Genomic DNA, 26,704 nt, shown 5'->3' on the forward strand with positions numbered 1-26,704 from the left:
ATAAATATGTGAATTTTCAGTGTAATGGTCCTTCTAATTCTCTCTTGCGTTTCCTGGGCTTGATAATGAATCTTAATTATCTCATTCCACAGCTCCCCGAGCCCCTGATCACAATAATGCGGTCATAGTTTGCAAACAAACGGAGCAGGAGCGGTATTCACATGTGCAGCCAGCTGTCAGGCAGGAGGAATGGCTTCATTCAGAAGAGCGGGGAACCTAATCATCCTTCGATACTGTAAAGACTAAAACAAACATCTGCAATTTTACAGCTCAATGAAAACCGATAAATGAGCTTTACATGGAATTTTACTCAATTATTAACGTAAAGGGGCATTCTTCATCATCTTTTACCCTCTTCATGGCGCTGTTCTAAGATGGTAGGAATCAATCGCTTGTATAAATCAGAAGCCTTGCAACTTTTAACATTTTGTTTATTATGGGAAACTAATGATAAATAGCGACCAACCCCAAGATGAACATGAATAAAGCCGAGTAATCAATAATATGGAGAGCTCACCATGGAGGGTCATATTTATCGCTTCCCACCGATACCATCGGACACACCAATAATTAAGATACCCTGGACATAAAACAAGACCCCGGGGATGGCTGTTATTAAGTCAGGGCCAATACTGTAGAAATGGGAGGACAGAACTCAACAGTAAGGGGATACACATGTAATAATGATCCATACTTTCCACAGTACACAAAATTAGCAAAGTGTATGAACAAGGCCATGTAAAACTAATCTCAGCTGTGCCTCCAAAACTAAAAAAAAATTCATTCGGAACCATATTCTGCTCCGCAGCTTTTCCGTCCATTTCTGGAGGCGTTAGGAGATAAAAAATACGTCCTCTATGACAGCTCCAAGCACGGTCACTACTACTCATCCTCCGCAGAGGCCTATACGACCAGTCAGACCTGCTGGGTTGTCAGCCATATTCTGGATTGTTAATTGTTTTATGCTTTGTTATAGTAAAAGTATTTAGTTGTTGTTAATAGTCAGATGTGCTCGACCCCACCCCACCCCACCCCACAACGGGCATGGAAAGAATTCTTCTAGAAAGTTAGAAATTCCAGTGTTTTATCTACAAGAGCTTTTCAAAAAGAAAACAAGAAGCAAACAAATCACACTTATACAGTACAGACCAAAAGTTTGGACACACCTTCTCATTTAAAGATTTTTCTGTATTTTCATGACTGTGGAAATTGTAAATTCACACTGAAGGCATCAAAACTATGAATTAACACACATGGAATTATAGACTTAACAAAAAAGTGTGAAACAACTGGAAATATGTCTTATATTCTAGGTTCTTCAAAGTAGCCACCTTTTGCTTTGATGACTGCTTTGCACACTCTTGGCATTCTCTTGATGAGCTTCAAGAGGTAGTCACCGGGAATGGTTTTCACTTCACAGGTGTGCCCTGTCAGGTCTAATAAGTGGGATTTCTTGCTTTATAAATGGGGTTGGGACCATCAGTTGTGTTGTGCAGAGGTCTGGTGGATACACAGCTGATAGTCCTACTGAATAGACTGTTAGTATTTGTATTATGGCAAGAAAAAAGCAGCTAAGTAAAGAAAAACGAGTGGCCATCATTACTTTAAGAAATTAAGGTCAGTCAGTCCGAAAAATTGGGAAAACTTTGAAAGTGTCCCCAAGTGCAGTGGCAAAAACCATCAGGCGCTACAAAGAAACTGGCTCACATGAGGACCGCCTCAGGAAAGGAAGACCAAGAGTCACCTCTGCTTCTGAAGATAAGTTTATCCGAGTCACCAGCCTCAGAAATCGCAGGTTAACAGCAGCTCAGATTAGAGACCAGGTCAATGCCACACAGAGGTCTAGCAGCAGACACATCTCTACAACAACTGTTAAGAGGAGACTTTGTGCAGCAGGCCTTCATGGTAAATTAGCTGCTAGGAAACCACTGCTAAGGACAGGCAACAAGCAGAAGAGACTTGTTTGGGCTAAAGAACACAAGGAATGGACATTAGACCAGTGGAAATCTGTGCTTTGGTCTGATGAGTCCAAATTTGAGGACTTTAGTTCCAACCACCGTGTCTTTGTGCGATGCAGAAAAGGTGAACGGATGGACTCTACATGCCTGGTTCCCACCGTGAAGCATGGAGGAGGAGGTGTGATGGTGTGGGGGTGCTTTGCTGGTGACATTGTTGGGGATTTATTCAAAATTGAAGGCATACTGAACCAGCATGGCTACCACAGCATCTTGCAGCGGGATGCTATTCCATCCGCTTTGAATTTAGTTGGACCATCATTTATTTTTCAACAGGACAATGACCCCAAACACACCTCCAGGCTGTATAAGGGCTATTTGACCAAGAAGGAGAGTGATGGGGTGCTACGCCAGATGACCTGGCCTCTACAGTCACCAGACCAGAACCCAATCGAGATGGTTTGGGGTGAGCTGGACCGCAGAGTGAAGGCAAAAGGGCCAACAAGTGCTAAGCATCTCTGGGAACTCCTTCAAGATTGTTGGAAGACCATTCCCGGTGACTACCTCTTGAAGCTCATCAAGAGAATGCCAAGAGTGTGCAAAGCAGTCATCAAAGCAAAAGGTGGCTACTTTGAAGAACCTAGAATAGAAGACATAATTTCATTTTTTTCACACTTTTTTGTTAAGTATATAATTCCACATGTGTTAATTCATAGTTTTGATGCCTTCAGTGTGAATGTACAATTTTCATAGTCCTGAAAAAACAGAAAAATCTTTAAATGAGAAGGTGTGTCCAAACTTTTGCTCTGTATACATATCTACTATATAATTGTCTAAGGGTCACTTCCGTCTTTCTGTCTGTCCTTCTGTCTGTCTGTCACGGATATTCATTGTTCGCGGCCTCTGTCTGTCATGGAAATCCAAGTAGCTGATTGGGCGTTTTGCCACGACCACGACCATTGCCACGATCAATCAGCGACGGGCACAGTCCATCGGCAAAATGGCCGCTCCTTCCTCCCCGCAGTCAGTGCCCGCTCCATACTCCCCTCCAGTCAGCGCTCACACAGGGTTAATGCAAGCGTTAATGGACCGCGGTGTAACGCACTCCATTAACGCAGCTATTAACCCTGTGTGACCAACTTTTTACTATTGATGCTGGGAATGCAGCATCAATAGTAAAAAGATCTAATGTTACAAATAATAATAATAAAAAAACAAAACGTTATTCTCACCCTCCGACGTCACGCCCTGTCCTCGGCAGTGCAAGCGGCAGGTTCCGGTGCCAAGGATGCTATGCGAGAAGGACCTGCCATGACATCACAGGTCCTGCGCTCATACCGACCCTGGGACCGGAAGCTGCCGCGTGCACCGCACACAGGCGCCAGGACTACAAGGGGTCTTCGGAAGGTGAGTATATGTTTATTTTTTATTTTAAGTCTTTTTTAACCTGTTACATACGTGGCTGGCCAATATACTACGTGGCTGGGCAACATACTACGTGGGCTGTGCAATATATTACGTGGACATGCATATTCTAGAATACCCGATGCGTTAGAATCGGGCCACCATCTAGTGTGTATATATATAACTAGATTGTGGCCCGATTCTAACGCATCGGGTATTCTAGAATATGCATGTCCCCGTAGTATATGGACAATGATGATTCCAGAATTCGCGGCAGACTGTGCCCGTCGCTGATTGGTCGAGGCAACCTTTATGACATCATTGTCGCCATGCTGTGCCCGTCGCTGATTGGTCGAATCATATATATATATATGTCATTACAAGGAGTGTGAAGGCAGGCATCAGCGTCGTTACAAGGGGTATGAGAGCAGGTATCTGCGTCGTTGCAAGGGGTATGAGGGCAGGTATCAGCGTCGTTGCAAGGGGTATGAGGGCAGGTATCAGCGTCGTTGCAAGGGGTATGAGGGCAGGTATCAGCGTCGTTGCAAGGGGTATGAGGGCAGGTATCAGCGTCGTTGCAAGGGGTATGAGGGCAGGTATCAGCGTCGTTGCAAGGGGTATGAGGGCAGGTATCAGCGTCGTTGCAAGGGGTATGAGGGCAGGTATCAGCGTCGTTGCAAGGGGTATGAGGGCAGGTATCAGCGTCGTTGCAAGGGGTATGAGGGCAGGTATCAGCGTCGTTGCAAGGGGTATGAGGGCAGGTATCAGCGTCGTTGCAAGGGGTATGAGGGCAGGTATCAGCGTCGTTGCAAGGGGTATGAGGGCAGGTATCAGCGTCGTTGCAAGGGGTATGAGGGCAGGTATCAGCGTCGTTGCAAGGGGTATGAGGGCAGGTATCAGCGTCGTTGCAAGGGGTATGAGGGCAGGTATCAGCGTCGTTGCAAGGGGTATGAGGGCAGGTATCAGCGTCGTTGCAAGGGGTATGAGGGCAGGTATCAGCGTCGTTGCAAGGGGTATGAGGGCAGGTATCAGCGTCGTTGCAAGGGGTATGAGGGCAGGTATCAGCGTCGTTGCAAGGGGTATGAGGGCAGGTATCAGCGTCGTTGCAAGGGGTATGAGGGCAGGTATCAGCGTCGTTGCAAGGGGTATGAGGGCAGGTATCAGCGTCGTTGCAAGGGGTATGAGGGCAGGTATCAGCGTCGTTGCAAGGGGTATGAGGGCAGGTATCAGCGTCGTTGCAAGGGGTATGAGGGGCAGGTATCAGCGTCGTTGCAAGGGGTATGAGGGCAGGTATCAGCGTCGTTGCAAGGGGTATGAGGGCAGGTATCAGCGTCGTTGCAAGGGGTATGAGGGCAGGTATCAGCGTCGTTACAAGGGGTATGAGGGCAGGTATCAGCGTCGTTACAAGGGGTATGAGGGCAGTTATCTGCGTCGTTACAAGGGGTATGAGGGCAGGTATCTGCGTCGATACAAGGGGTATGAGGGCAGGTATCAGCATAGTTACAAGGGGTATGAGAGCAGGTATCTGCATCGTTACAAGGGGTATGAGGGCAGGTATCTGCATCGTTACAAGGGGTATGAGGGCAGGTATCTGCGTCGTTACAAGGGGTTTGAGGGCAGGTATCTGCATCGTTACAAGGGGTATGAGGGCAGGTATCTGCATCGTTACAAGGGGTATGAGGGCAGGTATCTGCGTCGTTACAAGGGGTTTGAGGGCAGGTATCAGCGTCGTTACAAGGGGTATGAGGGCAGGTATCAGCGTCGTTACAAGGGGTTTGAGGGCAGGCATCAGCGTCGTTACAAGAGGTATGAGGGCAGGTATCAGCGTCGTTACAAGGGGTATGAGGGCAGGTATCAGCGTCGTTACAAGAGGTATGAGGGCAGGTATCAGCGTCGTTACAAGGGGTTTGAGGGCAGGTATCAGCATCCACCACTGCTTACTCAGTTGCAGAAAGATGGAAGAGGCCTCAATAGCAAAGAAAAAAATAACTTGTCCTTTCCGATATGGTGCTAGAGATCGCACCCAGGACAGAAGGGTCTGGTGTTTGATAATATCCCCTCAGTTCCTCATGTCCTTTCTATGACCCCTGGCCAAATTTTAGTAGTAAATTCCCCAACTCATTAACAATGCAGAGGGGATCACATCCCCAGACCAAGGGGAAGGATCTGTCCTCTATAAGGGGCCCCTCTGCCACCACACAGGCTAACATAGCAAGTACATATCTACCTGTGTGCCCCAATGCCCGGGATTACAGCTACGGTATATTTAGCATATGCCCTACAGCAACCCTATGTATACAGGTAATGGTATATACATCCTCTCTGTCCTGATGGTGCCTCCTTTTTGCTCTGTGACTCGTTTCTAACTGGATTTTGTATCAGATGCCATTTAATTTTTGCCCAGTTCACAGCCTCTTGGTGACATTATGAAAGTTATAAAAGGTGGCCTTTTTGGATGGCACCTTTCTTTGCATATCAAGATTGTTCTGCCTAAGCGGGGGGGCATGATTTATCCTAAAATTTGCAAAGAGCTTAAAAACTCAAAAGATGGGGACCAAAAGGTGCAATTTTTTTTTCCCTGGGTGAAACCTTGCCGATTCATTATAACTACCTTGTGTCTCATTGATGTGCTCAGTCTCACCATAGTGTTTGACCTGTAACATGAAAGAAAAACTAGGAGTCCTGGGGGGTGATGATCCGGCCCCACAGATGCCTGATCTCACATCATCCCGTCTGTCTGGGATCACAAGAAGAGACAGAAGGATCCGCAGAGGTCTCATACACAGAAGATCTGGGGTCAGGTCTCCAAGATGTTTGGAACATCCTCCTGCCGAGATCCTCCATAACCTCTATACAATTGATGAGAAGAAGTGATGGAGGTGACGGGCGGTCACCAGATACTGATGATGGAGGTACGGACAGTCACCAGATACTGATGATGGAGGTGATGGACGATCACCAGATACTGATGATGGAGGTGACGGGCGATCACCAGATACTGATGATGGAGGTGACGGGCGATCACCAGATACTGATGATGGAGGTGACGGGCGATCACCAGATACTGATGATGGAGGTGACGGGCGATCACCAGATACTGATGATGGAGGTGACGGACGATCACCAGATACTGATGATGGAGGTGACGGACGATCACCAGATACTGATGATGGAGGTGACGGACGATCACCAGATACTGATGATGGAGGTGACGGACGATCACCAGATACTGATGATGGAGGTGACGGACGATCACCAGATACTGATGATGGAGGTGACGGACGATCACCAGATACTGATGATGGAGGTGACGGACGATCACCAGATACTGATGATGGAGGTATGGACAGTCACCAGATACTGATGATGGAGAAGACGGGCGGTCACCAGATACTGATGATGGAGGTGATGGGAGGTCACCAGATACTGATGATGGAGAAGACGGGCGGTCACCAGATACTGATGATGGAGGTGATGGGAGGTCACCAGATACTGATGATGGAGAAGACGGGCGGTCACCAGATACTGATGATGGAGGTGACGGACGATCACCAGATACTGATGATGGAGGTGACGGACGATCACCAGATACTGATGATGGAGGTATGGACAGTCACCAGATACTGATGATGGAGAAGACGGGCGGTCACCAGATACTGATGATGGAGGTGACGGACGATCACCAGATACTGATGATGGAGGTGACGGACGATCACCAGATACTGATGATGGAGGTATGGACAGTCACCAGATACTGATGATGGAGAAGACGGGCGGTCACCAGATACTGATGATGGAGGTGATGGGCGGTCACCAGATACTGATGATGGAGGTGACGGACGATCACCAGATACTGATGATGGAGGTGATGGACGATCACCAGATACTGATGATGGAGGTGACGGACGATCACCAGATACTGATGATGGAGGTGACGGACGATCACCAGATACTCATGATGGAGGTGACGGACGATCACCAGATACTCATGATGGAGGTGACGGACGATCACCAGATACTGATGATGGAGGTGACGGGCGGTCACCAGATACTGATGATGGAGGTGATGGGCGGTCACCAGATACTGATGATGGAGGTGACGGACGATCACCAGATACTCATGATGGATAGCTATTTGCATTTACGGGTGAACTCTAGATAGAAGGGAGGTCTGATTACAGACGATTCCTTCAATATGAGAGCGATACAATGTGGAGATCGATCAGACCCCAAACAGCTGAAAGTAACAAATCACTATCGGGGGAATAATGGCTGTAAATGTCGTACATGGAAGGAAGACCCCCATATGAAACCTCTGTGGCCTAATAGACCGTATAAACAGGGGTCTTCCTGATATGACACCCACTTTAATTAAGCCGTAACAATTAGAGAGTAAATAGTGACAGAGAGACGACTAATTACCCTCTTGGTCCCCACCAGGTGGTGTTAAGGATGGAATTTCTCCAACTTTGCCTAAAAACCCACGTATGCCAGGGGCCACCGCGTTATCCTGGGGGCCAGCAGAAATATTCTTGGGGTCTCCTTCTTCGGGTGCTTTGAACGGGTTCACCTTAGGTTTAGGGGGCACCACCGGAGCAAACTTTTTGGGCTGGTTGTAAAAAGACGGGGTGGAAATGTTGATGGTGAAAGAGGAGGTCATCCGGGTGGCGGGAGCGGCAGGGTCCATCTTCACGTCTTTGATAGGAGAGAGAAAAAGAAAAGATGTTAGAAAAAGACAAACAGGCGCAGATGTAGCAGAGCCACGCCAGTCACTGAGCAGGTCCACCCTGCAGTCCTATGTAAAGTCACACATAAGTCAACGCAAGATCCCATCTACGGTGCCAGATGACAAACTCAGCTCTGCCGCATCTGGTCTGGACTTTTTTTTGTTACTTTTTTGTTTAGAGTAAAATACGGTTTTACAGAAAAAGCAGCAGCCGGGTCCCCACAGACCTTCATCTGCTGCTTGCGCTCCGCTTACAAGAACCCTTTAATTTCCAGAGCATCTGACACAAAAGAAATTATTCTGCCTCTGTGATCGCTACAAACAACATGGCCGCCACAGCTCAATATTACAGCAACGCAAAGGTTAACAAAAGAATAACATAAAAATAAGCAATGGAGTGTGATCTAACTCTCGCTATGATCCAATCCTGCAGAACAGATCCCGGCCAGCTCAAGGTTGAACGCCTTCCTCCGCCTGTCTCTCTGTCTGCGTCTGTCTCTCTTTGTTTCCATGGAAATACTCCCAGGGGTTCCTGCACAGATCAGCATATAAAGCATGGCGCCTGTCATGGAGGATCTGCGTGGGGCTGAGAGAGGAGAGGAACACCAGGCCCTGGGGCAAAAATGGTTTGGATGAAAGGACTTGCTGTATGGCACATAATGGCGTGCACGGTGTACTACTGGGCGCAGGGCGTACTACTAGGTGCACTTGTGGGCGCAGGGCGTGCTACTGCGGGCAGGGCGTACTACTGGGCGCACGGCGTACTACTCGGCGCACTTCTGGGCGCAGGGCATGCTACTGCGGGCAGGGCGTACTACTGGGCACAGGGCGTACTACTGGGCCTTCTACTGGGCGCAGGGCGTACTACTGCGTGCAGGGCGTACTACTGGGCGCAGGGTGTACTACTGGGCGCAGGGCGTACTACTGGGTGCAGGGCTTACTACTGGGCGTACTACTGGGTGCAGGGCGTGCTACTGGGCGTAATACTGGGTGCAGGGCGTGCTACTGGGTGCAAGGCGCACTACTGGGCGTTCTACTGGGGCAGGGCATACTACTGGGCGTACTAACGGGCGCAGGACGTACTACTGGGCGCAGGGCGTACTACTGGGTGTGCTACTGGGCGCAGGGCGAACTACTGCGGGCAGGACATACTACTAGGCGCAGGGCGTACTACTGGGCGCACTACTGGGGCAGGGCGTACTACTGGGTGCACTATTGGGCGCAGGGTGTACTACTGGGCACAGGGGCGTACTACTATGGGCAGGGTACACTACTGGGCACATGGCGTAATACTGGGCGCAGGGCGTATTACCGAGTGCAATCTAAAGAGGTAGAGTCAAGTAATATAGGGTGCAATGAGCAATGGGAGAAAGGCGAATGCGATGGCGAGGAGCGTGGGGTGAGAGGCGGGTCCCACGGCGAGGAGCACTGGGTGAGACGCAGGTACCAGGGTGAGAAGCACAGGGCGAGACGCAGGTACCATGGCGAGTTGCACGGGGCGAGACACAGGTACCATGGCAAGGAGCACAGGGTGAGACGCAGGTACCATGGCAAGGAGCACAGAGTGAGACGCAGGTACCAGGGCGAGGAGCACAGGGTGAGACGTAGGCACCAGGGCAAGGAGCACAGGGTGAGACGCAGGTACCAGGGCGAGGAGCACAGGGCGAGACACAGGTACCAGGGCGAGGAGCACAGGGCGAGACACAGGTACCATGATGAGCACAGGGTGAGACGCAGGTACCAGGGCGAGGAGCACGGGGCGAGACGGGGGTACCATGGTGAGGAGCACGGGGCGAGACGCGGGTACCATGGTGAGGAGCGTATTTGTGTAGTATTATCCAAACCGTTGAACAATACACATTTTGCCCCCACGACAATCATGAACATTTCTTCCTTTTCACTATGGAAACTGGATGATTTCTCCTGAAGGAAATCTAAACCGATCACAAATGAATAAAATGCAGACCCCCGGAAGATCGGGGGGGAAGGGGGCGACTGCTACAGAGCGGATGGAGAAACCTGAAGGCTGATGGTCCTTTCTGGCCATTATCTGCTGGCCTCAGTAGGACAATGGGCCGAACTGTCTGCACATTTGGTTGTGATTACTGTGGAGGCACAGGACCCTGGTGTGGAGGTTTTATGACAAGAATGAGGCCATAAAGTTGATCAGAAAAGTCTCTGACAGGTCCTGGGCCCCAGGAATGCAGGAGAGGGGCCCCGGGCAGCTAGAGGCCGGAGGTTGCAGGGCCGGGGCCACAGGTCAGGAATGAGGTAACCAGTAGTCTGAGGGCAGGAATGAGGTAACTGTGGGGGAGGCCTCGTCCTCAGGATGTGGAGGGATGAGGTGAGTGAGCAATGGCTCAGGATTGTAGGAGAGGAGGAGGTGGGCCTGGCCCTGGACCCCAACCCCAGCCCCCAGCCCAGCTGGGAGTCATTAACCAGCATTACACTGCAGAGCTGGGGGTAAGAGACAGCCCTGTACAAGGAGAGACCGCTGACACCGACATGAGACCTGCATGTACATGGTGACCTGGGGGGTAAGAGAGACAGCCCTGTACAAGGAGAGACCGCTGACACCGACATGAGACCTGCATGTACATGGTGACCTGGGGGAAAAGAGAGACAGCCCTGTACAAGGAGAGACCGCTGACACCGACATGAGACCTGCATGTACATGGTGACCTGGGGGAAAAGAGAGACAGCCCTGTACAAGAAGAGACCGCTGACACCGGCATGAGACCTGCATGTACATGGTGACCTGGGGGAAAAGAGAGACAGCCCTGTACAAGGAGAGACCGCTGACACCGACATGAGACCTGCATGTACATGGTGACCTAGGGGGTAAGAGAGACAGCCCTGTACAAGGAGAGACCGCTGACACCGACATGAGACCTGCATGTACATGGTGACCTGGGGGAAAAGAGAGACAGCCCTGTACAAGAAGAGACCGCTGACACCGGCATGAGACCTGCATGTACATGGTGACCTGGGGGAAAAGAGAGACAGCCCTGTACAAGAAGAGACCGCTGACACAGACATGAGACCTGCATGTACATGGTGACCTGGGGGAAAAGAGAGACAGCCCTGTACAAGAAGAGACCGCTGACACCGACATGAGACCTGCATGTACATGGTGACCTGGGGGGTAAGAGAGACAGCCCTATACAAGAAGAGACCACTGACACCGACATGAGACCTACATGTACATGGTGACCTGGGGGAAAAGAGAGACAGCCCTATACAAGAAGAGACCACTGACACCGACATGAGACCTACATGTACATGGTGACCTGGAGGAAAAGAGAGACAGCCCTGTACAAGAAGAGACTGCTGACACCGACATGAGACCTGCATGTACATGGTGACCTGGGGGAAAAGAGAGACAGCCCTATACAAGAAGAGACCGCTGACACCGACATGAGACCTACATGTACATGGTGACCTGGAGGAAAAGAGAGACAGCCCTGTACAAGAAGAGACTGCTGACACCGACATGAGACCTGCATGTACATGTTGACCTGGAGGAAAAGAGAGACAGCCCTATACAAGAAGAGACCACTGACACCGACATGAGACCTACATGTACATGGTGACCTGGGGGAAAAGAGAGACAGCCCTATACAAGAAGAGACCACTGACACCGACATGAGACCTACATGTACATGGTGACCTGGAGGAAAAGAGAGACAGCCCTGTACAAGAAGAGACTGCTGACACCGACATGAGACCTGCATGTACATGGTGACCTGGGGGAAAAGAGAGACAGCCCTATACAAGAAGAGACCGCTGACACCGACATGAGACCTGCATGTACATGGTGACCTGGGGGAAAAGAGAGACAGCCCTGTACAAGAAGAGACTGCTGACAATGACATGAGACCTGCATGTACATGGTGACCTGGGGGAAAAGAGAGACAGCCCTGTACAAGAAGAGACCGCTGACACCGACATGAGACCTGCATGTACATGGTGACCTGGGGGGTAAGAGAGACAGCCCTATACAAGAAGAGACCGCTGACACCGACATCAGACCTGCATGTACATGGTGACCTGGGGGAAAAGAGAGACAGCCCTGTACAAGAAGAGACCGCTGACACCGACATCAGACCTGCATGTACATGGTGACCTGGGGGAAAAGAGAGACAGCCCTGTACAAGAAGAGACCGCTGACACCGACATGAGACCTGCATGTACATGGTGACCTGGGGGGTAAGAGAGACAGCCCTATACAAGAAGAGACCGCTGACACAGACATGAGACCTGCATGTACATGGTGACCTGGGGGAAAAGAGAGACAGCCCTGTACAAGAAGAGACCGCTGACACAGACATGAGACCTGCATGTACATGGTGACCTGGGGGAAAAGAGAGACAGCCCTGTACAAGAAGAGACTGCTGACACTGACATGAGACCTGCATGTACATGGTGACCTGGGGGAAAAGAGAGACAGCCCTGTACAAGAAGAGACCGCTGACACCGACATGAGACCTGCATGTACATGGTGACCTGGGGGGTAAGAGACAGCCCTATACAAGAAGAGACAGCTGACACCAACATGAGACCTGCATGTACATGGTGACCTGGGGGAAAAGAGAGACAGCCCTATACAAGGAGAGACCGCTGACACCGACATGAGACCTGCATGTACATGGTGACCTGGGGGAAAAGAGAGACAGCCCTGTACAAGAAGAGACTGCTGACACTGACATGAGACCTGCATGTACATGGTGACCTGGGGGAAAAGAGAGACAGCCCTATACAAGAAGAGACCGCTGACACAGACATGAGACCTGCATGTACATGGTGACCTGGAGGGTGAGAGACAGCCCTATACAAGAAGAGACCGCTGACACCGACATGAGACCTGCATGTACATGGTGACCTGGGGGAAAAGAGAGACAGCCCTGTACAAGAAGAGACCGCTGACACCGACATGAGACCTGCATGTACATGTTGACCTGGAGGAAAAGAGAGACAGCCCTGTACAAGAAGAGACCGCTGACACCGACATGAGACCTGCATGTACATGGTGACCTGGGGGAAAAGAGAGACAGCCCTGTACAAGAAGAGACCGCTGACACAGACATGAGACCTGCATGTACATGGTGACCTGGGGGGTAAGAGAGACAGCCCTGTACAAGGAGAGACCGCTGACACCGACATGAGACCTGCATGTACATGGTGACCTGGGGGAAAAGAGAGACAGCCCTGTACAAGAAGAGACCGCTGACACCGACATGAGACCTGCATGTACATGGTGACCTGGGGGGTAAGAGACAGCCCTGTACAAGAAGAGACCGCTGACACCGACATGAGACCTACATGTACATGGTGACCTGGGGGAAAAGAGAGACAGCCCTATACAAGAAGAGACCACTGACACCGACATGAGACCTACATGTACATGGTGACCTGGGGGAAAAGAGAGACAGCCCTATACAAGAAGAGACAGCTGACACCGACATGAGACCTACATGTACATGGTGACCTGGGGGAAAAGAGAGACAGCCCTGTACAAGAAGAGACCGCTGACACCGGCATGAGACCTGCATGTACATGGTGACCTGGAGGAAAAGAGAGACAGCCCTATACAAGAAGAGACTGCTGACACCGGCATGAGACCTGCATGTACATGGTGACCTGGAGGAAAAGAGAGACAGCCCTGTACAAGAAGAGACTGCTGACACTGACATGAGACCTGCATGTACATGGTGACCTGGGGGAAAAGAGAGACAGCCCTGTACAAGAAGAGACCGCTGACACCGACATGAGACCTGCATGTACATGGTGACCTGGAGGGTGAGAGACAGCCCTATACAAGAAGAGACCGCTGACACCGACATGAGACCTGCATGTACATGGTGACCTGGGGGAAAAGAGAGACGGCCCTGTACAAGAAGAGACCGCTGACACCGACATGAGACCTGCATGTACATGGTGACCTGGGGGAAAAGAGAGACAGCCCTGTACAAGAAGAGACTGCTGACAATGACATGAGACCTGCATGTACATGGTGACCTGGGGGAAAAGAGAGACAGCCCTATACAAGAAGAGACTGCTGACACCGACATGAGACCTGCATGTACATGGTGACCTGGGGGAAAAGAGAGACAGCCCTAAACAAGGAGAGACCGCTGACACCGACATGAGACCTGCATGTACATGGTGACCTGGGGGAAAAGAGAGACAGCCCTATACAAGGAGAGACCGCTGACACCGACATGAGACCTGCATGTACATGGTGACCTGGAGGAAAAGAGAGACAGCCCTATACAAGAAGAGACCGCTGACACCGACATGAGACCTGCATGTACATGGTGACCTGGGGGAAAAGAGAGACAGCCCTGTACAAGAAGAGACCGCTGACACCGACATGAGACCTGCATGTACATGGTGACCTGGGGGAAAAGAGAGACAGCCCTGTACAAGAAGAGACCGCTGACACCGGCATGAGACCTGCATGTACATGGTGACCTGGAGGGTGAGAGACAGCCCTATACAAGAAGAGACTGCTGACACAGACATGAGACCTGCATGTACATGGTGACCTGGAGGGTGAGAGACAGCCCTATACAAGAAGAGACCGCTGACACCGACATGAGACCTGCATGTACATGGTGACCTGGGGGAAAAGAGAGACAGCCCTGTACAAGAAGAGACCGCTGACACCGACATGAGACCTGCATGTACATGTTGACCTGGAGGAAAAGAGAGACAGCCCTATACAAGAAGAGACCACTGACACCGACATGAGACCTACATGTACATGGTGACCTGGGGGAAAAGAGAGACAGCCCTATACAAGAAGAGACCGCTGACACCGACATGAGACCTGCATGTACATGGTGACCTGGAGGAAAAGAGAGACAGCCCTATACAAGAAGAGACCGCTGACACCGACATGAGACCTGCATGTACATGGTGACCTGGGGGAAAAGAGAGACAGCCCTATACAAGAAGAGACCGCTGACACCGACATGAGACCTGCATGTACATGGTGACCTGGAGGAAAAGAGAGACAGCCCTGTACAAGAAGAGACTGCTGACACAGACATGAGACCTACATGTACATGGTGACCTGGGGGAAAAGAGAGACAGCCCTGTACAAGAAGAGACTGCTGACACCGACATGAGACCTGCATGTACATGGTGACCTGGAGGAAAAGAGAGACAGCCCTGTACAAGAAGAGACTGCTGACACCGACATGAGACCTGCATGTACATGGTGACCTGGGGGAAAAGAGAGACAGCCCTATACAAGAAGAGACCGCTGACACCGACATGAGACCTGCATGTACATGGTGACCTGGGGGAAAAGAGAGACAGCCCTGTACAAGAAGAGACTGCTGACAATGACATGAGACCTGCATGTACATGGTGACCTGGGGGAAAAGAGAGACAGCCCTATACAAGAAGAGACCGCTGACACAGACATGAGACCTGCATGTACATGGTGACCTGGAGGGTGAGAGACAGCCCTATACAAGAAGAGACCGCTGACACCGACATGAGACCTGCATGTACATGGTGACCTGGGGGAAAAGAGAGACAGCCCTGTACAAGAAGAGACCGCTGACACCGACATGAGACCTGCATGTACATGTTGACCTGGAGGAAAAGAGAGACAGCCCTATACAAGAAGAGACCGCTGACACCGACATGAGACCTACATGTACATGGTGACCTGGGGGAAAAGAGAGACAGCCCTATACAAGAAGAGACCACTGACACCGACATGAGACCTACATGTACATGGTGACCTGGGGGAAAAGAGAGACAGCCCTATACAAGAAGAGACAGCTGACACCGACATGAGACCTGCATGTACATGGTGACCTGGGGGAAAAGAGAGACAGCCCTGTACAAGAAGAGACTGCTGACACAGACATGAGACCTGCATGTACATGGTGACCTGGGGGAAAAGAGAGACAGCCCTGTACAAGAAGAGACCGCTGACACCGACATCAGACCTGCATGTACATGGTGACCTGGGGGGTAAGAGACAGCCCTATACAAGAAGAGACCGCTGACACCGACATGAGACCTGCATGTACATGGTGACCTGGGGGAAAAGAGAGACAGCCCTGTACAAGAAGAGACCGCTGACACCGACATCAGACCTGCATGTACATGGTGACCTGGGGGGTAAGAGACAGCCCTATACAAGAAGAGACCGCTGACACCGACATGAGACCTGCATGTACATGGTGACCTGGAGGAAAAGAGAGACAGCCCTGTACAAAAGAGACCTGCAAGTGACCTGGGAGCGGGATTGACAGCTCTGTATATTACAAGAAGAGACCGTTGACACCGACATAAGACCTACATGTACATGGTTACTCGGGTAGGTGGGGAGAGACAGCCCTGTACAAAAAGAGACTGCTCATACCGATATGAGACCTGCAGGTACATGGTGGCTGAGGAGGGGAGGGGGCGACAGCCCTGTAAAAAATAAAAAAAAAAAGTGACTGTTAATTCCAATATGAGACCTGCATGTACATGGTGACCTGGGGCTGAGAAAGAGACAGCTCCGCATACAGATGAAAGAGACAGTCCTGCACAGATTGAGCAAAAAAGACCTCAACACTGTGCATTACAGGGACAGCCCTATACAGAGGGTCTATACTCAGCATTATCAGACAGTCCTGTAGAGGGACAAAGCGGTGACCTCAGGTAAGAGGGTCCCAATAATTTACATAGACAGCAGACTGTGCATTATGAGACATACTGTGGGTGAGACTGCCCCACTAGAGTACAATAAGAGACAGTCCACTTAAGAGAAGACTGGGGATGACCCATGAGACAGTCCTGTACATAGGACATACTATGAATCAAAGGAGACTGCCCAGCACACCAGCTACATGAAGAGACAGATGCCTTCACTGTGCATAATGAACAAGAGAAAAAGAGACAGCCCATCACCACATCCAGAAGCAGGAATAGAGAGAGTGTCCTGTGCAGGAGACAGTGGGAAGTGAGTGCATTGCAGGGTGTGGATCCACAATGGAGAGGACAGCAGGTCAGAGGTGAGAAGAGACAGCCCTCATCTCATGGAAAGAGACAGTTCTCAAAATAACTTCCATATGATCCCTGGAAAAACACATTTTATGTGACTGCAACAAAATGAAGATACAATGTAGCAAGTGTGAGAAGGAGCAATGAGACGTTAAGAGACAGCCTCTAACAATAGACCTCCAGAGACAGCCTCTAACAATAGACCTCCAGAGACAGCCTCTAACAATAGACCTCCAGAGACACCCTCTAACAATAGACCTCCAGAGACAGCCTCTAACAATAGACCTCCAGAGACAGCCTCTAACAATAGACCTCCAGAGACAGCCTCTAACAATAGACCTCCAGAGACAGCCTCTAACAATAGACCTCCAGAGACAGCCTCTAACAATAGACCTCCAGAGACAGCCTCTAACAATAGACCTCCAGAGACAGCCTCTAACAATAGACCTCCAGAGACAGCCTCTAACAATAGACCTCCAGAGACACCCTCTAACAATAGACCTCCAGAGACGGCTGGAGGAGAGGAGACAGTCACAGCAGCACAAAGGCAGAGACATCTCCAGCTATCCTGCCCCGGCCATTCCCTCCAGCCCGGGGCCCAGCTGTGGCCCCTACACACCCGGCAGAGCCCCACACCCCACTGCAGCCCAGAGACCGCCACACACCGGAGACAGGCGGCAAAACACACACTGAATGCCTCTTACCTCAGAATAGCAGAGACTGACTGTCAGCACACAGCGAGAGACAGCCAGAGACCGCCTGAGACTGCCCAGGGGGAGTGGAGAAGGCGAGGCCTCAGCCGGCTGAGAGTGTGTCACACCATCGGTATGTGCAATAATGTGCTCACTGATCACTGTGTGCATGGCCGTCTACCTGAGCATGGCTGTGAGCATGGCGGTCTACCTGAGCATAGCTGTCTACCTGAGCATGGCTGTGTATAGCTGTCTGTGTATGGCTGTCTACGTGAGCATGGCTGTCTCTTGGTGCATGCATGTTTATAGCTGTCTACCTGAGCATGGCTGTGAGCATGGCCGTCTACCTGAGCATGGCTGTGAGCATGGCCGTCTACCTGAGCATGGCTGTGAGCATGGCGGTCTACCTGAGCATGGCTGTGTATAGCTGTCTGTGTATGGCTGTCTACGTGAGCATGGCTGTCTCTTGGTGCATGCATGTTTATAGCTGTCTACCTGAGCATGGCTGTCTCTTCCTGCATGCATGTTTATAGCTGTCTACCTGAGCATGGCTGTCTCTTCCTGCATGCATGTTTATAGCTGTCTACCTGAGCATGGCTGTCTCTTCCTGCTTGCATGTTTATAGCTGTCTACCGGAGCATGGCTGTCTCTTCCTGCATGCATGTTTATAGCTGTCTACCTGAGCATGGCTGTCTCTTGCTGTATGCATGTTTATAGCTGTCTACCTGAGCATGGCTGTCTCTTGGTGCATGCATGTTTATAGCTGTCTACCTGAGCATGGCTGTCTCTTCCTGCATGCATGTTTATAGCTGTCTACCTGAGCATGGCTGTCTCTTGGTGCATGCATGTTTATAGCTGTCTACCGGAGCATGGCTGTCTCTTCCTGCATGCATGTTTATAGCTGTCTATCTGAGCATGGCTGTCTCTTCCTGCATGCATGTTTATAGCTGTCTACCGGAGCATGGCTGTCTCTTCCTGCATGCATGTTTATAGCTGTCTACCTGAGCATGGCTGTCTCTTCCTGCTTGCATGTTTATAGCTGTCTACCTGAGCATGGCTGTCTCTTCCTGCATGCATGTTTATAGCTGTCTACCTGAGCATGGCTGTCTCTTCCTGCTTGCATGTTTATAGCTGTCTACCGGAGCATGGCTGTCTCTTCCTGCATGCATGTTTATAGCTGTCTACCTGAGCATGGCTGTCTCTTGGTGCATGCATGTTTATAGCTGTCTACCTGAGCATGGCTGTCTTTTCCTGCATGCATGTTTATAGCTGTCTACCTGAGCATGGCTGTCTCTTGCTGTATGCATGTTTATAGCTGTCTACCGGAGCATGGCTGTCTCTTCCTGCATGCATGTTTATAGCTGTCTATCTGAGCATGGCTGTCTCTTCCTGCATGCATGTTTATAGCTGTCTACCGGAGCATGGCTGTCTCTTGCTGTATGCATGTTTATAGCTGTCTACCGGAGCATGGCTGTCTCTTGGTGCATGCATGTTTATAGCTGTCTACCTGAGCATGGCTGTCTCTTGCTGTATGCATGTTTATAGCTGTCTACCTGAGCATGGCTGTCTCTTGGTGCATGCATGCTTATAGCTGTCTACCTGAGCATGGCTGTGTGCATGGCGGTCTACCTGAGCATGGCTGTGTGCACGGCGGTCTACCTGAGCATTGCTGTGTGCATGGCGGTCTACCTGAGCGTGGCTGTGTGCATGGCGGTCTACCTGAGCATGGCTGTATATAGCTGTCTACCTGAGCATGGCTGTGTGCATGGCGGTCTACCTGAGCATGGCTGTGTGCATGGCGGTCTACCTGAGCATGGCTGTGTGCATGGCTGTCTACCTGAGCATGGCTGTGTGCATGGCTGTCTACCTGAGCATGGCTGTGTGCATAGCTGTCTACCTGAGCATGGCTGTGTGCATAGCTGTCTACCTGAGCATGGCTGTGCATAGCTGTCTACCTGAGCATGGCTGTCTACCTGAGCATGGCTGTGTGCATAGCTGTCTACCTGAGCATGGCTGTGCATAGCTGTCTACCTGAGCATGGCTGTCTACCTGAGCATGGCTGTGCATAGCTGTCTACCTGAGCATGGCTGTGTGCATAGCTGTCTACCTGAGCATGGCTGTGTGCATAGCTGTCTACCTGAGCATGGCTGTGTGCATAGCTGTCTACCTGAGCATGGCTGTGTGCATAGCTGTCTACCTGAGCATGGCTGTGCATAGCTGTCTACCTGAGCATGGCTGTCTACCTGAGCATGGCTGTGCATAAGCTGTCTACCTGAGCATGGCAGTCTACCTGAGCATGGCTGTGCATAGCTGTCTACCTGAGCATGGCAGTCTACCTGAGCATGGCTGTGCATAGCTGTCTACCTGAGCATGGCAGTCTACCTGAGCATGGCTGTGCATAGCTGTCTACCTGAGCATGTCTGTTGCTGCTTGTATGTTTATGATTACTTGAGTGTTACTATGTGTATGGTGCCTGCATGTTTATGACGGTCTGTCTACCTAAGAATGTCTCTTTTTACATGCATTTACTATGACTAGCGGCAGTAATTTAGTAAAAAGATGACACAACCCGGGTCACAGTGACAGGTGTCCGTCCGTTGTGTGACCCTCTGCTTCCTATACATCACGCGTCTGTCGCTGCTGCCGTCCACCATCTTTTGTTTCATCCCAATAATCCATAATTATCTCTAGAGGAAAAGCTGCCACCGTGGGGCGCTATACTAAGAAAGGGGCAGTGAATGGTATATGGAGGAGATCTGGGTAAAAATCAGAGACATCTTCATTAAAAACACATTTCAGGCCAGATTAACCCCCTTAATGCAAGTCCAGGTCCCATCACCTGTCTCCCTGTCCATGACTCTGTCTGAGGCTTCCATCCATGTTTCCAAAAAACAAGGTTCAGATGTGTCTCTAGCAGAGCCGCCAATGACTTCAATGTGGCAAACAGAGTCCAAAATATGAGACTTGGGCCTCCTTTTCGGCAAAGTTTCTTTTCTTTCCTGGAACACAATAAAACAATGGACACGTCAGAAAGAAAGCTGTGGGTTAATATTTTGGACTCCGGTTGCTTCATTGAAGTCTACGGTACTATTGGAGGCAGGTCTCGGTCTTGTTTTTTTGGGGGGTTTCATATGAAAGCCTTCAATGTAGCCATGGACAAGAACACAAATGTGATGTGAACTCAGGAGCGCAGCAGAGCTAACGCTGTCCGGATTCCAGCCATCTGGCCAGTTTTAGAGTAGCGCTTACAAGCTCTTTAGCAGAGTATGTAAGCACTGTGCTTATTGCCTTGAAGACCAGCCACCACTGACTGACTGCAGAGGTGGACGGTAAACTAGGCAACGAGCTTTAAGCTAGAAAATTAAAAACCCCTCCAATCTTGGAAACGGAGAGGATTTTTAATAAGTGTCAAATTGCAAAGTTCCTTGTACAATTTGATCCATTTGAGAAGAGATAATAGGTATTGGCGATAAGTAATTTATCAGCCGTCTGAATACTTCCAACTCCCCCAGTGTATAATCTTTGGGAATATGCGGTCTTCTTCATCGTTCATCCACACAGTTCACTTATTAGACCCCCCCCATGCTCCTTCCGGTGCTTCTTTTCTTCCTTTCCTTCCTTGGATGACGATGCATATGATATGACTCACGTTCCACAGCAGACTGTGGCGGATTTCTGTGCAGCCCTCGGTGTCTTATGAAACTTCTAGAACTTTTCATAACATACATTACACCATGGAACCTTCCGTAGAGACAATGTATCGATCTGTATCACACATGCAATGTATCAATCTATCCTGCATACAATGTATCAATCTGTATCCAATGTATCAATATGTATCCTGCATACAATGTATCTGTATCCCACATACAATGTATCAATCTATCCTGCATACAATGTATCAATCTGTATCCAATGTATCAATATGTATCCTGCCTACAATATATCAATCTATCAATGTATCACTGTATCCAATGTATCAATATGTATCCTGCATACAATGTATCAATCTGTATCCTGCATACAATGCATTAATAATAATCCTGCATACAATATTTCTGTATCCCACATACAATGTATCAATCTGTATCCTGCATTCATTGTTTATTTCTCAATCCATAATATGTCCGCATTCTGCAGATTTACTGATGAGCGGTGCAGATTTGTTGCTGAGTGCGGACACTTTGTGACTGTCTCTTTGTTCTGAAGTTTTCCTTGCAGTCTCCTAGACGTCTCATGGTGACCTCACTCCGACAGTTCTCTTTGACCATAAAAGGAAGGAACCCAAAACCAGGAAATAAGGAGTGGACCTGCCAGGATCCCCCTCCCCTGACACATGTAAGTGTAATGCTACATCATAGGCCTGCCTGCCCCTGGAGATCACACATTCCTGTGTCATACACCAGTGCCCCCCCACCCCTGCATTACTGGAAGCAACTGGTAGCCCACACCCCACTGCTGAACCTGCACTTTCTTACTGCACTCACTGCGTCTGGTTCTGGGAAAGCTGGGTGACAACCAACATGACTGATCAACCTGGTGACATGAGCCGACATAGCCACAGGGAGTTGCAGCTGCAATCAGTGCATGTTGGGAGTGGTAGTCTCGTAACAGCTGGCGTGTGGAAGGTTGCTGCCCCCCACTCTGCTCTACACTTTCAAGTTTTGGGCTTAGCCAAACTCTTATTTCTCTTATTTGACCGCTGTAACATTTCCAACAGGGGTCCGAGACCCCCAAACGTTGGATTTCCTTTTATATATATATATATATATATATATATATATATATATATATATTTTTTTTTTTTTTCAAAATGTTTCACATATGTTATTCAGGAAAGCAGGAAAGCCCAGTTGGATTGGCAACTTTGTTACTGAGAGCGATCATTTACTAATCAAGACATCTTTAGTGTCCAGATCTGGAGGAATGTGGCCCCCCACCCCGACGCGTGCTGGGATGGTGTCTCACACAATGGGTCCAATAATCTCCTTGTGAGATATCAATCAGATCTCCTTGGCCTCAATATAATGTCCGCTGCGATATTTCACACCCTGATAACAGACTATAATATCCCTGGACACTCCTATATAGACACAATAATGAGTAACCTCCGCCACACAGTCATCGGCTCCCACACCCGCCGCTCACCGTACATTTCCTATCTTCCTAGAATTCCCCGTCCTGAATGATACCAGTCTGAACAGGCAAAAAGACACTCTATTAGCGGTGGATACCGCATTTATCCCTAGTGTCCTGGCGTACTGACAGCTCTTTTGAGCCTCAGCGCCACCCATTATTCTGACTCACCGTCAGTTGACCAGCCTGGTTCTGTTTCTTCCCGGCTTGTTGCTTTTTTTCCAGCATGTCTGATTGATGCAAATCCGAGTAGTCTATTGTTTTTGGGGCCATACAAGTATACAATTATACCTAGCACACTGATGAAGGTCCAGTATCGACCGAAACGTTTGTGATTTACTGTATGTAATAAATCCCCACTTTTTTGCATCACAACACCCTGGAGTGTGCTAGTCACTTTATATTGTATACGTTCAGGTTTGGGCACCTATGACTGTGCACCTCCCCTATTTAGGCTGTGCTTAGCATCTTCTATATCACATGAACAGGCAAAAAGAACGCAAGATAAGTAATCGTAATTCATCACTCTTGCCTTATGGTGACGTCTCCGTACAGTGCCGTAAACATGGCGCTGCGTAAATCATAATGCGCCAACATTTCGTAAAGTCGTGCGCCCCTAAATGATGTGTACTATAAGGTGGTCTTACGAAGAGACGTGTCTAACGCCCCAAGAGGGTTATAGCACGTACTCCTTTTCAATGTCTGGACAAAAAAAATATTTAATTAATGAAAATTACCAATACAAGTCTATGGTTCCATGTAAAACAGCGTGTATGTATTTATGTCAGTGTATACGTACAGTCATAGCCAAAAGTGTCGGCAACCTTGAAATTGTTCCAGAAAATGAAGTATTTCTCCCAGAAAATTATTAAAATTCCACATGTCTTGTTATACACATGTTTATTTCCTTTGTGTGTAGTGGAACAACAACAACAAAAAAAAAACAGGAAAAAAAGGCTAACTGGACATAATGTCACTCGAAAACCCCAAAAATGGGCTGGACAAAATTCTTGGCACTTTTCCGAAATTGTGGGTAAACAACTTTGTTTCAAATATGTGATGTTCGTTCAGACTCGCCTGTGGTAAGTAACAGGTGTGGGCAATATGAGAATCACACTTGAAATCAGATAAAAAGAGGAAAATTTGACTTAATCTTTGCATTGTGTGTCTGTGTGTGCCACACTAAGCATGGAGGACTGTTGTGAATTCTGCTCCTGGGCTCCCTCCGGTGGTTGTAAGTGGCACTTTTGTGAGTTCTGCTCTTGGGCTCCCTCTTGTGGTTTCAAGTGGTATGGCTGCTCCTTGGAGTTAGTGTCCAGTTCAGCTGCCTCCACTTATCGTCTCTTCTGCTCGGCTATTTTAGCCTGGCTGTTCCTTCAGCTAGTGCCACTTGTAAATGGTTCCTGGTTGGATTCACATCTCTTTGGAGTCCCCTGTTATCCTGACCAGTTCAGCAAAGCTAAGTTTTTGCCTACTTTTTCTGTCCATAGTTTGTGTACTTATGCATTCTGTGCTTTCTTTGTTTGTCCAGCATTATCAGTTTGAATTATTTTCTGTCTTGCTGGAAGCTCTGGGAAGCAGTGACCCTCCACACCTTTAGTCAGGTGTGGAGATTTTTTGTTTACTCTGCGTGGATTTTTGTAGTGTTTTATACTGACCGCACAGTGTTCCATCCTGTCCTATCTATCAAGCTAGACTGGCCTCCTGTGCTCATCCTGGTTTCATTCTGTGTATGTCTTTTTCCTCTCCACTCAGTCATTATTTGTGGGGGGGCTAATCTATCATTTGGGGATTTTCTCTGAGGCAAGATAGTTTTCCTGCTTCTGTCTTCAGGGGTAGTTAGCTCTTAGGCTGTGACGAGATGCCTAGGGAGAGTTAGGAGCATTCCACAGCTACTTCTAGTGTTGTGTTGAGCTTAAGGTCTGCGGCCAGTACAGTTACCACTTCCCTCAGAGCTCGTTCCATGTTGCTCCTAGACCACCGCATCATAACAGAGGACAGAAACAGGAAAAGAGAACGGTCTGAGGACTTGAGAACCAAAATTGATGAAAAATATCAATAATCTCAAAGTTACAAGTCCATCTCCAGAGATCTTGATCTTCCTTTGTCCACGATGAGCAACATAATCAAGAAGTTTACACCCCCATGGCATTGTAGCTAATCTTCCTGTGTGTGGATGTCAGAGAAGAATAGATGAAAGGTTGCACTGCAGGATAGTCCGGCTGGTGGATAAGTCCCAATCAAGTTCCAAAGAAATCCAAGCTGTCCTGCAGGCTCAGGGGGCATCAGTGTCAGCACGAGCTATCTGTCAGCATGGAAATGAAATGAAACGATTTTGCAGGAGACCCAGAAGGACACTACTGCTGACACAGGCATAAAAAAGAGAGACTGCAGTTTGCCAAAATGTACGTAAGCCAAAATCCTTCTGGGAAAGCATGTTGTGGGCAGATGAGACCAAGATAGAGCTTTTTGGTAAAGCACATCACTCTACTGTTTAACGAAAACGGACTGAGGCCTACAAAGAAAAGAACACAGTACCTACAGTCAAATATGGTGGAAGGTCAGTGATCTTTTGGGGTAGTTTTTCTACCTCTGTCCCTGAGTTCCTTGACTGTGTACAAGGCATCATGAAATCTGAAGATTACAAAAGGATTTTGGGTAGCAATGTGCTCAGTTTCAGAAAGTCCAAGGTCATGGGTCTTCCAGCAGGTCAGTGACCTCAAACATACTTCAAGAAGCCTCAGAAATGGATGGAAACAAAGCGCTGGAGAGTTCTGAAGTGGCAGCGATGAGTCCGGATCTAAATTCCATTGATCACCTGTGGAGAGATCTTATAATTTCTGTTGGGAGAGTCGTCCAAAATTCCAGGCGAGAGGTGTAAGAAGCTTGTGGGTGGTTATAGGAAGCGGTCGATTGCAGTCATTTATTCCAAAGGGTGCAACCAAATATTAAGTTGAGGCCAGGGTGCCAACAATTTTGCCTGACCCTCTTTGGGGCTTTTGTGTGAAATTAATTCCAATTTACCTTCTTTTCCTCTGTTTTTTTTTTTTGTGTGTGTGCTCCACTACACAAAGGAAACAAAGATGCGTATAACAAAATATATGTAATTGTAATAATTTTGAAAACATGTGAATATATGAAACCTGAACTGCATTACCGCTATATAAAATATACTTATAAGAATGAAGGCACTTGGCAAATAAATTGGCCAATTCATGTGAGCCCATCAACCACGACAAGGCGACCTTTCTTTGAGGGGACCCTAAACCTAACACTTATCACACATGCTTCTCCTGGGCTAAAAGCTACAAATTTAATGGTCAGATGGGATCTGTCAGGATAACGGAAGGAGCGCAGCGGAAGAAAGGAGGCAGGAACAACCTCCAATAATGAACTACAACATACTGACCAGCACCTCCGAACGGAATGACGCTATATATATGTAAATGCCGCTGTCCTCCTGAATCCGACGTTGTTTCTCTCTTGTTCCTGCTCTTGAGATATGGCCTCCTCTTCCCTCTATAGAAATCTAGTCTTGTTAGTCAATTGGGCGTGGTCTTCCAGAATAATTCCACAAAGAACTGTTGAAGACCACGCCCAATTGACTAACAAGACTAGATTTCTATAGAGGGAAGAGGAGGCCATATCTCAGGAACGGAGAGGAGCAGGAACAAGAGAGAAACAACGTCGGATTCATGAGGACGGCGGCGTTTACATTGGGGTGAAATCTCCATATTTCTGGCCAGTGACAGGTCCCCTTTAACATGACTTCTTAG

General features: G+C 48.9%; 1 protein-coding gene across 3 annotated transcripts in view; it reads right to left on the minus strand.

Annotated features, from left to right (window-relative positions):
- ZYX (zyxin) overlaps window positions 1-20,662 on the minus strand; it is a 34,295-nt gene extending 13,633 nt beyond the window's left edge. For 2 of the 3 annotated variants that reach the window (XM_069754231.1, XM_069754229.1), the window contains exons 1-2: window positions 20,632-20,662; window positions 7,782-8,054 (exon numbers count right to left, since the gene is read on the minus strand). In XM_069754231.1, the coding sequence (XP_069610332.1) occupies window positions 7,782-8,054; window positions 20,632-20,647 (289 nt within the window). In that variant the 5' untranslated portion in view covers window positions 20,648-20,662. Of the gene's footprint in view, window positions 1-7,781; window positions 8,055-17,804; window positions 17,946-20,631 lie in introns of those variants that run through there. The other variant, XM_069754230.1, reaches the window with a different exon arrangement.
- Window positions 20,663-26,704: the final 6,042 nt, after the last annotated feature.

Source organism: Ranitomeya imitator, chromosome 2 (genome assembly GCF_032444005.1).
Source record: "Ranitomeya imitator isolate aRanImi1 chromosome 2, aRanImi1.pri, whole genome shotgun sequence".
NCBI classification, from domain to species: domain Eukaryota; kingdom Metazoa; phylum Chordata; class Amphibia; order Anura; family Dendrobatidae; genus Ranitomeya; species Ranitomeya imitator.